At 37.2% G+C, this 14,746-nt stretch overlaps 1 protein-coding gene across 5 annotated transcripts in view; it reads right to left on the reverse strand.

The window, feature by feature from the left end:
• The window catches only part of MOCOS (molybdenum cofactor sulfurase), a 229,537-nt gene that overhangs the window by 44,232 nt on the left and 170,559 nt on the right, over positions 1-14,746 (reverse strand). For all 5 annotated transcript variants that reach the window (XM_062610979.1, XM_062610982.1, XM_062610978.1 and 2 more), the window contains exon 6: positions 9,908-10,107. In XM_062610979.1, the coding sequence (XP_062466963.1) occupies positions 9,908-10,107 (200 nt within the window). The remainder of the gene's footprint in view (positions 1-9,907; positions 10,108-14,746) is intronic.

Consider the following 14,746-nt stretch of genomic DNA (forward strand, 5'->3'; position numbering starts at 1 on the left):
CTTCTAGTTGATGTGACAGTTTTCTCTGCTAGTTTCAAACACAGTCAAATAGCAGGGAAGGTTGCACAGGAGAGAAGAAATCTGGAAACATCAGCATAATTCAGAATATGCAGGTTGCCATTCTGCAGGAATTCTCACTTAGAAGATGCCATACACAGCAAACTTCAGGTCCTTCGTACTTAAGGGATTAACAATAATTTTACATTTCTGAGATTCAAAAGCTAGAAGACACTTCGATGGTGGGGTGGTTATAAGGAAGAAATGAAACACAGTCTTGACTGTTAATGGGTGGTCTCACATTTTTTCAACTGCCTTTTTCTTCCCTGTAATACATGCAGTGAATTAGGAATTGGACTTATTTCAAACATATATAAACTTCATAAGTCCAAGGTCCTGCTATCTGAAACTGATCAGGCTGATGAGTAGGATAAACACCTTTGTTTTCTTTGATTTGGCATCTCAATTACCACAGTTCCTTCCAATCAATGTCATTTTTTCTTAGCTTTCTTTGTTCTTTTAAACTGCATTCATTGACAATGAAGATCTGATTTGATAAAATGACATCAGGGAAAGGATAGATTCCAGGAAGAAAAGCGAAGCAAAGGAACCCAAGCCCTCTTGGGGCTTCCTAACTCTGACTTTAACAGAGCATTCCATCGTGAGTCATAGGAAAAAGACTGTACTTTATATTACACTGAGCATCCTTAGCTGTTTTTTGACCGAAAAGGCTTTGGGTCAGACTACTACCAGTCAGAGAAGTGGAAGACAGAAGCAAACAACACCAAAGACTAAGCCATAACTCATATCATGAAGGGATAACTGGGAATATAGCAGACTAATACAAGTGGAAACAATGTCTAGGAATAAAAAGGTACAGTTCAGATTTAATTCATGTCCCAACCGAATCACTCTATACTTTTTCCTCTTTTTCTTTAATCACTTAAATCTACCATTGTCTGTATTTATCCCCTGAAAATGGGATAACAGGTCACAAGGACGTTGTGGGGTTAAAATCCCATGACGGACTGTGTAGAAAAATTACTTTAGTTAAGGCCATACAGTGTCCTTTACAGGATCTGGGGAGAAGGGAGGGGGAGAGAGAAGGATAGGAAGATGCAAGCAAGGTAATAAAGAAGGGAGCAGGCTCTCTTTGAAGGATTCAGATGGTGGACTGAAACTGGACATTGCATGCATCCAAAACCAGCTTATCTGCTTTTAAGCAGATCAAGAAAAAAGGAACCCAGCAGAGGCTCTCAGTGCAGCCCTTTTGCTGCTACCATGCGGCTTCTTTTCACATTTCTCCCCTGTGTAATGAGGTCTGCAGTTTAGAGACACAATTTGTCCCTGTTACTAAACAGAAAATATTTACCCTCCCTCATTCATCCAAGATTCTTTCATCTGAACAACTGTGAGCATCTTTATTTTAGCTCCTTTCCAGTTTCCTTAGCAACATGCAAAGACACTCCAGAGAAGCACTGTCAAGCAACACCTTCAGTCTGGGCTTTCATGAAGCTTTCTAACCTTGACCAGCTCTGATGAGCAATTTAATAGCAGGCAATTTCAAGCATACTGTATCACATGTGTCTTTGTCCCTCTGTAATGAGATATTACAGAAAGCAAGTCAGCCTGTACTCTGTCACTGCTTCCTCGGCAGGAAGAGAGCTTCATTACCTACTAACTAGGTTTGCATTTATCACACTGAGTCTCTCAAGTACAGCACTGCCTGATGGTCAGTCAGTGATCCGCTACCCAGATCATTGAAATTGACTCCTGTATTGTGAGCTCCTTATTGTAAGGGCTGCCTTCGAGTTCCCAGTGTCATGTACTCAAATGTAAGCAAAGATCCAGACTGTAGTGACATTTCTTGACAGTTTGAAGCAATAAAGTGCCATTTACTGACAAGACAGTGTGGTTTGCTGCATTGCTGCTACTTCCCTGCTTACAAGACATCCACAGTGCTATCGAAAACTAATTGGAACCAAGGAAATTAGTGGACATTCAACAGAAATCTTCACAACAATCTTTTTCTCCTTGTAATCCTGTTTGCATTCTATTGTAGTGGTCTATCTGCCATCTCTGGCTTCCTGAAATCAATGGCTAAATCCATAGCTAAAATCAATAGTGAGCAATCACCTCAGCAGTTTTAAGGTAGCTATTGGGAAGATGGCCAAAAATCCCATTAGGCAAGTTAAGAACACTTTTCTTTCCCTGAGTCATCAAAATTGATATAATGAGTGGTTATGCTTCTAAATGCATTAGTGTAACTAGCTCAGAGTCATTTGACCATCTCTGCAAAGACATTCTTAGCTGGAATTAACAAATGCTGGATTTCCATTTTCTATGGCCCAGATTAAAAAATGCTGCACTTCTCCACTTGCCAAACTGAATTGTTGTTTTACACAAAAGTAAAAATATTAGCTGGAAAAAACAAAAGGATTAAAGTTTAAAGAACAACAAAGAACTCTTGTTTAACAGCTTTCTATGAAGATTAAAGATTAGATAAAGTAGAAGTAGCTCTCCTTCGTTGCTTAACAGCAACCCACGTTCTCCTATAGGGATATAGTATGAATTTCTAGGTAACTACTGATAGCTACTACCAGACTTTGGTCAGTAGTTTGATCAAGTTGAACTGGTAAAGTTTGTGAAATGCTGTAGCTCATTCTTTTTTCCACTCCTCTAATTCACATGTTGTCATTATTCTAATTCTGTACGTATATACCATATGTACAGAGCATTGGAACTAATCTACTAGTAAAACTCATGGTATCATCTAAGACATAAACAGCAATTATTTCAAGAAATCTATCCACTTCAGGTATTGCAGGTATTTTTATCATGTAACATTGAGTAGTGATATGAATATGTATGCAGCCAGCTGTGTGTATATACAAATGTATCCGCCACTTGAAATCTGAAGATTTGCCAGTGTTTTCTCTCCAATCCTGTGAGGTTAGAATAAGTGGGAAAGACAGATAGTGAATCCTTCAAGGTGACACTGAAAGACTACCAAGGAAGGGGATTTCACTTGGCCATTGCTAGGCCCTGGCAACTGATCTAGGTCCACCTAAGCAATTCATTAATACATCACCAAAGGAAAAAGAAGCTCTTAAAAGAGAATATTGTGAAACTAATGCAAAGTCAGCGTTCTTGGAGTATGAAAGTGTTTCCAGAACTGACTATCACCATTTTATTTTCCTTGCACAACTACTTTTATGTGCATTTCCCATCCTGCCTCATTGGACTTGCAGACCTGTCCAAATGCAAAAAGAAAGAATAACTTCTATCTGCTTATATTGCTCTTTTTCTTCCTGGTCAAACCTCTCCCATACGACACCTTTTCAGACAGCTTATCCAACTCCTCTGCTTTTCATGGCTGGAATCTCTTTTTCTTTTTTTTTTTTTGCTTTCCTGCCCAAACCGGTGTCTCTTTTTTTGCCCAAACCGGTGTCTCTTTTTTTACCCAACCCATGTAGCAATGAACTTCAGGTGCACAGTGGGAAATTTAGATTAATCATTATGAAATATTTTGCAGTACTGCATATAGCTAAGTTCTAGAACAAACTGCCTCCAGAGGCTGCTGAACGGTTCTGGTAACTATGATCTAATCTTGGCACACAGTGTTGATGAGTAACCTCTCAAGGTCCTGGCAATCCTAAGATCTGTTTTCCCCCTCCATGTCTTCTCAAACCACAGGGGTGAATTTGTCTTCGCTGCTAAGCTGCTCACAGGACAATTCACTGCCATAGGTTACTTTGGATGCGGAAGGATAAACAGGGTTAAGATGAAAGCATTTTTTTGTTGTTTCTTGGGGGAGTCTTATTCTGGTTTTGTCTTCTTATAATGCTAGCATGTGGCAGAAAGAGGCTATCAGTGTATAGAAGGTCTAATGGTGAGATCCTGTGTGACTTTTCTTACATCTAAGTTAGTTGGGGCCACCCTGGTCTTCACTTCAGAATGATAGACCATAAAGGAAGGAAAGTAAAAAAACAGCAGTGGGTCATTGAGTCTATCCTTAAGTTAACTCAAGGGAGGTTGAGACAGAAGTGAAGTAAGACAGTCATCAGATGCCATAATAAAAGCAGTCATAAAATCGCATTATAGATTTATGCTGAAGGGGCACAAACTGGAAGTTATCTGCTCAGAATTGTTAATAGTTTTTTATTGAGAAATGGATGAAGAAAGATAAATTCAAAGTCTAGACCTCTCTTCACTCTATATGGATTGATGAGAGTGAGCTGGGACATGCTAATGTAGGCTCTTAGACAAAACTGATCACAATCTGAGCAGGGTTCTCAGTCTTGAGAGGCAAAACTCATCCATATGCAACACTGCAGAAGAACCTTCCTTAGGCAAACCAAATTGTTTACATCCTCTATCTTTGGCAGCCAATTCCTGTTATAGCAGTTTGTCTATCACGCAAGTGTGAAGTGGCAGGCAAGAAGGATGAGACTGCTAATGGACTGATGCTTGTTTGCTCCCTGACAGGATTTTTAGGAGGCATGGCAAGCGTATATAGATACCAAGGGAACTTTTGCAGGTGAGACAATCACGGCAAGCTACTTCTGTTTAGCTTCAGGCTCCAGGCAAAGGAGGCAGTGTGAAAAAACAGAGTGGGAAAGGGAGCTGGTAATCCACAGTTGAAATGATAGCCATTTTTCAAAAGATAGCTATGATGGTTTGCTCACTTTTTTAAGTCCATGACACACAGGAGTTTAAAAAAAATATTGTTTCAGAAGACCAGAGTGAAAAAAGAATAAGCTTGATAAGGGAGTGCTGTTTGTCACTGGGGATAGAAAACACTGAATTGAAAGGTGTTGACTGGGTAAGAGCTCTCCCGGGCATAAAATTCAACACATGTTTTGGGTGAAATTCCATCTGTCCATCTCTGTCTCTTACCCCTTTCTCCTCTTCCAGATTCCAAAATGACTTTACAAAATGAAATGTAAAAGGATTATAAAATTACTCTGTAATTATCCACTGATTGTACAAAGAACATTTCCCAGGTCTTCAACCTAGTAAAACAAAGAGGAAAACTTAACTGCAGCACAAAACATTCCTCATAGCAGAGATAGTGGCGTTTTTTTTTGTTTTGTTTTTTTTTGTTTTAATCTGCAAATGGAAGAGAACTTTGCATTTTGTCCTGATTTGTGAGAAATACACTTTTCTTTTTTTGGTATATGATTATTTCAAATCAATGTTGATCCTTTACAGCTGGTCCGCCTCCTCTTTGGCATTCAAACTAGGCTGGAACTGCACAGAGTTATATGCAAGGTTTTGATAAAAGTAGATGGCAAAGATGAAAACTGAAGCTGAATCATTGCTGTCAAACAGTGTTTTAGAGATTAGAAGGACGTGGGGATATATAAACACCTGACATTCATACTTGCTGAAGACTGCAGATACTCACTGTTGATAAATGAGCTGATAGTGAATCTCTATGTGAAGGGTCTGCAATATTAGCTCAGCACTGAGCATATACATACTACCTTTTTCATGACATCACAACCCCCTTTAATATCTTTAATATCTAGGGCTAACTGCTTCTTTTTCTGGTAGCCTCACAAGGAAGTAGAATGTTGACAGCTTGCTGCATTAATGTCAACTCTGCTACTTCCATCCTGCACCACTGATTAGCAGAAGTTCTTCATCTCTACCCCTGCACTTTCTCACCTTTCAAAATCACCAGCCTGTCTTCTGTCCACACTTCATTAATGGCAAAAACTATAATGCCAGAGAATTAACTAGACGAGTATATATGAAGAAGCTGTTTGGCATAAAGGACATCTTTACATGCTTGACCTGTTGAGCCCTCATCATGGCCTGAACCCTGTTCATAACCAGGTCTTTTTGGTTCTGCAGTGCACATAAAAAAGTAACATAGAATGACAGAAGTCCTACTGCAGAGGACAGGCAGGTTGCATGAAAAAAAAATATAGGTATTCTCCTAAGTAATTTCAAGAACAAATTACTACCAATAGTCTACAAGACAGCTTTACTGAAGGAAATAATTTTCATGAGAAGTATTTGATGCAGCTCAAAGGAGGAAATTTTATGTATTTTTACTACCCAAAGACAAAAGGTTTACGGAGCTTTCAAAACTATAGCAGTTTTATCTCTAGATATAGAAATGTTTCATGAGAAATCTGAAGAAAAAACAAAACTTTTGAGTGACTATTGGTGTTTGGAGCCTGCAAGTTCCTCTTCTTTAATTGTTTTAATTGCCATTTGGAGCAAAACAACTAAACCAATAATTAAAATGTCAATTAGACCAACTATACATATTGTATACATAGCAAGTTTATTCCAAATATAACACTCTAAGCCAGTGATACCCTTCAACTATCACAAAATAAAACTGAAATGAGAAAGCAATAGCTATTCAACTTCCTAATTATTTCACTGCCACCTTGTAATTTCCTAACATCCAAGTTTTCTTTATCATAGATATTGGGACAGATGGCTGTAAAGAAAAGCTGCCATCCTTGAGCGTGCCATCATGGCATGGTATAATCTGTGTGTCTCACTCTAATGAAATCCTTTAATTTGATCTTGACTGCTGCAATGAAGACTTCACTCCAGGCTGAACCTGAGACTATAGCTATTTCCTGTTGGTGCAATTGACCTCACTGTCATTGTCTAGCCCCAGCTGGCAACTGAGTAGCATGAAGCTGCTCTCTCACCCCTACCCTGTCTCAGTGGTACTGGGAGAAGAACTGGAAAAAGGAAAAACCCATGGGCTCAGATATGAACAGTTCAACAACTGAAATAAAGTAAAATGAAATGATGATGGTGGTGATGAAGAAGAAAAGAGAGAGAGCAAAAATGGAAGAGGAATAAATCCAGGAAAGAAAAATGATGCACAATACAATTGCTTACCATCCACTGACAGATGCCGAGGTCATGCCCAGTAGTGATCAGCCCCTCTCAGCCAACCTCCCCTTTGACCCACCCCAGTTTCTATACTGGACATGATGTTTGATGGTACTGAGTACCCCTTTGGCTAGTTTGAGTTAGCTGTCCTGGCTGTGCTCCCTCCTGGCTTCTTGTGCCTCTTCTCACTGGCAGAGCGTAAGAGACTGAAAAGACCTTGATTTAGAGCAAACACTGCTTAGCAACAGCTAAAACATTGATGGTTTTGATTATTCTCACACTAATCTATTGATTATTCGCACACTAAATCCAAACCACAGCCGTGTGAAGAAAATTAACTATGTCAGCCAAAGCCAGGCCACTATGCATGTAGTTCAAGCATGTTTGTCTTTAGTGGCACAATTTTGTTAGATCTGGTAATTAAACTCTGATATCAGTGAGAAATGGATTTCAATAATAGAACCACATAAGAGCAACTTTCCTCCCAAATGTTACACAGATGAAAGACATACTTTTTTCTCTGCTTTAATTTTTCCAGTGGCAATGTTAAATGTCATGTTTTTCACTACATGCCTTTCACACCCTAAATATCTTGAACTTAGTTCAGTTTTGAATATCTTGTAAATTATGTAAACCTTGAGGCTTAAACGTAAGCTTGGTATCCTCTGAAGATACTGTCTACTTATGAACTCTTCCTTGCCAATCTCAAATGTTCCAAAAAAACTGCTCCAAACCTTGTAAAAATATTTTCTCTGCTATCAGTTTAGTTAGATTGCCCTTTTCAGGCTACCAGATGCTATTGTCCAGCCACACTGTGCCATCTAATAGGCAATGGACACATAGCAGTTGCCTGTCCGAAAGGCAAATAGAACAGGTTGGATGCAATTAATTATAGAAGGGATATAATTCATAAAGGAAAAGGACATTCTGTCATTTCTCTTTTAATATACTAGCTAAAATACAACTTGAGTTGCTAATTGGTGTCCCTTAGTAGTAGATATGTAGGATAGAAATGTCATCCAATTTTTTGCCTTCATTAAAAATTCCCTAAAATGTTTTCTGGGAGCCTTCTGAAACTGCGTTCTCCTAACTCTGCTAGACTGCATTTGAAGACTTAACCCCTAATCTACAGGAACGTGCAGATCACAGACATGACCAAGCTATAGGACACTATTTCATTTCTAAACCGTTAATGGAAGTATTGGATTTAACTTTGATTTGAATAAGCCTATCTAATTTTAGACATGCATACAGGTATGAAGATGAGATTGTGTTGTCACTTTGATGAAGCTTAATCTGCTGTATATTTTTTGTAATCATAAAGAAGCAGCAAACATTTTTCTCCACCATAACTGCTATAAGATGCTTATGAAAGAATTTCATTCCATAAAGAAGCCAATTATGTATATCTTACACATATTGTAGCTTTGGAAAGAATAGTGCTGTTGCTTGTTAATTTCTAAAAGTCATTAAATTGTACATTATTTTAATTAAACAAAGTAATCTAACAGATACTGCAGATGCGACTGTTGTGCATTTGAAAACTTTATGGTTCTTTTTTCTACATACTCACACAAGAAATGATAAGAACCTGGTGAACAGCACAATCTAGACGATACAGATCAATAAAAAAGCTTTTTGTGAGCAGCCACTGCAGCAAACAGGCACAATCGAGGCATAAGACTATAAATATCTTTTTCTCTGAGGGTACAGTTGAGTTTAAAAAAGTGAAACAGGCAAAAGCCATTTTTACTAAGAAATAGTGATAATAAGAAGTGCAAATAAAGGTTTTGGTTATAACCAAAGGACAGAAGCAACATCAGAGTGTTTCTAGAGTGTTTTACCAACCCAGCTGTGTTAATTTCTCCAGTCTTCCCTTAATACAGCCACACCTATTCAAAACTACATATATGGCTAATTCACTCCTAAAATGTGAAATTCTTTGAAATGAAATATGCCACATATTTGAGTAGCATAGTCCAAAAAAGGACTTTCACTTTTATTCTCATAGACATGTCTCTGTGTTCCCCTCATTATCTGGTTCTTATCTCCTTCAGAGGGGTGTTGAGGAACACCTTTTGCAGAGCTCCTGCTCTCTCACTAATGATCCGGAGCTCTCAGTTTCCAAAAGCAACACAGCTCTGTCACTCCTGCTGGCAGAAGGAGGTAGCCACTGAGACAGATGGTGTCAGCTGTTGACAGCTTTTTAAAAGATCAAGGTCATACACTTTGACTTGTGAGCTTATTCAATCATTAGACAATGAATAACAAGAATTAAGTCAAAATAGAGCACTGTGGTTTTTCTGACTTCTGCTGATGAGCTAGTGAGCCAACGTTACACTGAGTTACTCACTGCCTACACAGTGCACAATCATATACAATTATGGTCGTACACCACTGCCTCTCCACTAAAGGTAAAAAAGTTTCATAAAGTTTCATCTTAGAGGTACTTGGTATACCTGATAGAAAAAGCTAGAGAAAGCTGTTGAGAATGACAGCATTTAAGTATTTTTTGAGGTTGAATCTCACTCCTTAAACTGATCATTCAACTTGCTTCACACTTCCTCAGGGATATTACAAGAATGTAATTATTAGAACTGAAGGGAAAAGAGACTCCTCTTTCATGGGTGACTGCACTATTATGAGATCTGATTTCATTTGTATCTCAAAGCTCCAAGGTGGTCTCTTATACCAGCTTTTCTCAACTTGCTCTTCAGTTCACAGTTTTGAGTAGTCTCGAAAAGGAAGTCAGCAAGAAACCAAATTGCCCAGTCAATGCATCCTTTTAAAACAACCCACTTTCAAACATCTTATTTGTAGAGTACTAAATATTTAACATCGGCTTTGGCTATTATGTACTTTGCATTGTTTTAGTACTACTTCATAGAGTGTATATATTGTGCAGAGCTATGAAGAAACAAAACAAAAACCTCATAAGCGACTACTATGGACAATATATTTCCTTTAGGAAAGAACTCATTGTGAATATGCGTAAAATAAGAATATGACACTCAGCTAAGGCAAGAGAAAAACATACCTGTGAAAAGCCGATCACTTCCCCATTTTCATCAAGGATGTTAAAATTGATGATTGGACCCTGGACATCAGGATTGCTGAAATCTGTATCACTGTAAATACGTACAACCGGAGCCCCATTGGCATATTTTAAGGTAGACAGCACATTATAGGTGTAGTGAGCTAATGCAAAGGTATGCTGTTTTATTTTCTCCATTCCTCCTACAAAAGAAAAGTGCATGCATATGTCAGATGCTGTATCTTCATGGAAATGTAAAAAAGGAGCATTTTTCAGAATGGTGTAGCTGAAAGGGAACTAGCAGAAAACTGGTAGTTTTGGGTTCCTTTAAATAAATACACAATTTGCAAATGCTTGTTTCATCATACATAAGCTTCAGTAGTACTGTTAGGATTTATCTACAATTAATCTACTGTAGAAACTAAAGTCACACTGAAATATATTCAGATGCATTACAACATTGATAGTTCCAGTCTATAAATATCACTAAGATGTTCTGGCACAATTAATTTGAAAAGCAAGTTTTGCTCAATATCTGGCTTTGGAAATCATGGGAATGAGGCAAAAATCCTAACACAGCACAGAAAGCAAATTGTTATGTTTAAGATAAAATAAAAATAACAAAATTCTAAATGTAATGACAAAATACAAATGTCAGTCTGCAAGGCTTAATTTACTTGAATACTGAAGAAATATTCTTCCAGGTCTGCTCTTTTTGCAGAAGAAAAGAAAGAGGATGTGGTGAACACCTCATTGACTACACCCATGAAATCTATTTGCTCCAGAGAAGGTTTGCAGAGAAATTTCCAAAGAACTTGGCCTTGAGAAAGCATGAAGGAATCTAAAGTATAAGCTTCAGGTACAAAACCAGACATTTCAGTCAAAGAAAAACATATGTAATCCAAGTTGAAGAGGTAGGTTTTGATATTCACTGGGATAACCTGCTGACAGGGGACAAGTAACTGGGTATGACAATAAATACAAAAAAAGGAATAACCCTAATGAAACGGTAATCTATGACTTGGAACAAGAGAAGTACAAGTAATTTTCAAAGCAGAAACTGAAAACGTATGAATTTGCATCTTTATAAAAACAGTTAGAAGATAACAATATGATCTTAAGGTACTGTAGGAAACACAGAAGGCTAACAACATATTTAAACCCAATCAAATCTCCACTGAAGACAGCTGGAATTTTGGCTAAAAATCCAAAGTAGTTTCTATCATGCACACTATGCATTACACTATTGTGGGCCTACATCATGTGGGAAAGAAAAGAAAAGAAAAATTTCCTCAAATGTCCCTTGAAGTATAATAGTATTTTTCTGCCTGGATTTAGACTCAGAGTATCTTCTATAATGTTGAGTATCTTATTTGAAGTGCATGAGCATTTCTGCAACTAAAAATATGTTTGAAATTTTCTTTTTTTTTTTTAACTGCATAACTATGACTCTCACAGTTCTGTGTATAGGACTTTTATATCTGAATATCTGGAAACTTCTACAGTCTGATATAAGAGCTTTTGGAGAGAAATCTTGTAATCTGTTTGTTAACTTGTTAACTGGTAAAAATACTGTATCATTTATGAACGTATATAAAGGAAAAAAATACCTTCCCCTGACATACAGAAAAATTACAGCAACTTCTGCTATTTCACTTTTCTTCAACCTTCTATATTATGTGATATCTCCTTTAGATAAACTAGGAAAGCAGACAGTAAAAGCATAGAAACAGATTAGATATAAGGCAGAAGCATATTTTTGTGATGCTAAAGAATAATAAAGAGGAATAAGATATTTAATGAGATACTAACACACAAAGTACTTTCAAGGAATTTTGCCAGAAACTAATCAGTACAATTTCTAGATGTTAGCCACAGTACACTTGGCAAGCGCCTCTAGAACATTTTGGTCTGAAACATAATTTTTGTTTTCTGAGTCTCTAAGAATAAAAGATTGCCTAGTCATTGTTTGGTAGATGTTAACAGTCTTGAAATACTATTAAGAATAATAAAAATAAAGGTCTTTCTCAGCAGTTGCTAGAAAGTAGCTGTCTTAAGAGACTTCTTATCAGCTTCTAAGTTGTCTGTAATCTCATTCAGAGCATTTCCAAATTGGCAGGAATCTTTTAATGGAAGACTAAACTACTGTCCTTGTGTCTTGTTGAAGAAACCTCTTATTCAGAAATTTCAGTCTCTCATTCACAGCAATCATCCTGCTATCATTTCTATATTGTCTTCAGCCATTCTCTTTTAAAGTTGCTTAATCACATTTCCTTGTTCATTAGTGAGAAGCTGATGAGCTTCTTAATTATTTATTCTGACAAATCCAAATCCAATAGCCTGCAGTTGCTTTGCTGCCTTGTGATTGGAGAGAGGAAGTTGTGTTGCCATAGTCCCATATTTTTAGCAGCAGAATAGGTTATGATTAGGTCTGATGTCACAGAAAACCTTATGAAGCAACTGCCAGCAATCTGAAATTTGTTCTGACAGAAAAAGGGGTATATTCAGAAAATAGTCTTGATTTATTTTTATTTTGTTAAATAAAATAATCTATACTGTGTCCTACATAAATCATCTCACTTTTCCCACTAGGGAAAAGAATGTGAGGATGAGAAAATAAAAACCAGAATGAATCTTTGGTCTCTAACATGATCTAAGTGTTTGCATTATTGCACCTAGTCTCATATACGGGGATGAGAAAAAACCCATTGCTTGACTGAATCTGCCTCAATTAAATGCGAATGTAACTTCTTATATTATGGTTGACTTGGTATTTATTAGCTTATTGCATTTGTGCATTTTACCTTCTCTCTATATAGAACTCTGCTTTTATGACCTGCTCCTTGCCTCTGAATACTTTGAGACTTGTCCCAAGCTGCCTGTTTGGGATAAAAGAAGTAGCATACCTTAAACTTTTTTGGATACTTGGAACAATCATCAATACTTCATCTCAAGAAGATGCTGGGAAGGACTCGAGTGCCCTGACACCCTCTTTACTTCATGGATTTTATTCCTTATCACTGCTTTGTTTCATTAAGGTGAATTGCAGCTAGTTGCTCCTAAAATGGTTTTAAAATGAAGAGCAATTTATGCATTTTATAATTCGGATCAGAATGAATCTGAAGTAGTCTGAATTACACCAGATAAAGTCTATCTAACACCATTCACTGTATTTATGTTGTAGGAACAAGTTCAGCACAAAGGATGCTTAAAGTCCACAATTTGCACTCAGTAATGACTTCTATCTATGGCAGGAATGCAAGGACTTCCCTGTTAAAAGGGAAACACCTGCATTTCTGTGGCTTAATACTTTTATATTACTTTGTCCCATGTGTATGTTTGGACTTTACATTAAGCCAAACATTATCATGCAATTAATTCTTCTTCCCAATACCACTTAATTTTTCATACTATTGGTTGCACAATGAATGCCATATATTTCTGCAGTGGCAAAGTTATTGAGCAGAGGAGATTGATAAAGAAAGCTTATACTTTTGTGTACAAACTACCTTGTCAAAGTACTCCAGTAAACCTGTGGAGATCCTGATGTATGTTTGCACACTAAAACATCCTGGCAGGTTAGCACCATCTCAGACCTACCATCCCATCTCATACTGCAGTTTGTATTGCTATGAAATGGATATTGCTCCAGTATGGAAAATTCATAGTTCAAGTGCACTGGATAATCCACAGATAAATTTATAATGTCAGCTCTTCCATAGGAATTGAATGTATGCATGTGCCTAACCACAGAAACCATTCAGTCATCTGGAAGAGAAGGGTAAGGTATCTCATATTTAAAAGACAGTTCAAACTATGTGCATTTAAACTATCCACAATTGTCACCATGGTACTGTTAATCCACTGCTTGGCTTGTCTAGTGATAACGTTTGCATTACCTCTGAGTAATGTCTTTGGGTCAGTATACACCTAGTTTCGCATTACGTAAATGGAAAACATTTAATGGCATACAAACTCCTCTCTGAAACAACCATGAATTCAGTAGCTCAAATGTTCAAATGTTAGTTCTTCCTGAAAGAACTGTAGTCAGGTAGGCATGTGTCAACATCTATAAAAGATTTTGAATACAGAGTTTAACATAAAGAAGAGCCTGAAATTGAGCCTCTAAAATGAAAGATTTAGTGCTTAAGGTTTTCAGGCTGTGCTCAGAAACTTCTGTGCTCTGCATTCAAATACATTTCTTATCTGTCTTAGTATGAGAAATTAAATACTGGAGATAAGGAAGATGAGAGGCATGAATCAAATATACCGTTATTGTTCTAACTTGCTGTGAACAAAAAACACAGAAAATGAGGTTTAAGTGAACAAATACTGTGTTACTCCAGTAAATCCAAAATCACATATATCTTTGGATAAGAAAAAGATCAATGGGTTTCATTATTTTTCATCATTGCCTAGCAGAGAGCAAGGCAGAGAAATGATGAACTGAAATCTCAGGAAGCCAATCAGCAGGGAGAGAAACCAGGATGGAGCCACCTTCTAATAAGTCACAAACAAGACAGATCACCACGTGGGAGCTGTGAGTCAATGTGCTAATGAAGCCATGGAACCTGTAAATCCTGTCCAACATTTGGAGTCCTTCACTTCTTCCAAGAAGCATACATTAATTTCTTAATATGGTGTTCTTTTATGTGTGGAATTAAATGTCTCTGACTGAAGTCTGTCACCTACTTAATTTTATTCTCCCAAAGAACATCTCCTGAGGATGAATTTGGTAATGGTAGCTTCATATATCTCTGTTGCAAATTTGAGTGCTTTGGCTTAAAACCATGTTAAACAACGTATTCTAAACACTGCTATTTTTTAGCAATCCTGCTTCAA

Source organism: Pezoporus occidentalis, unplaced genomic scaffold (assembly GCF_034315485.1).
Source record: "Pezoporus occidentalis ecotype Australia unplaced genomic scaffold, CSIRO_AGI_Poc_V1 ctg15, whole genome shotgun sequence".
Classification (NCBI taxonomy): Eukaryota; Metazoa; Chordata; class Aves; order Psittaciformes; family Psittacidae; genus Pezoporus; species Pezoporus occidentalis.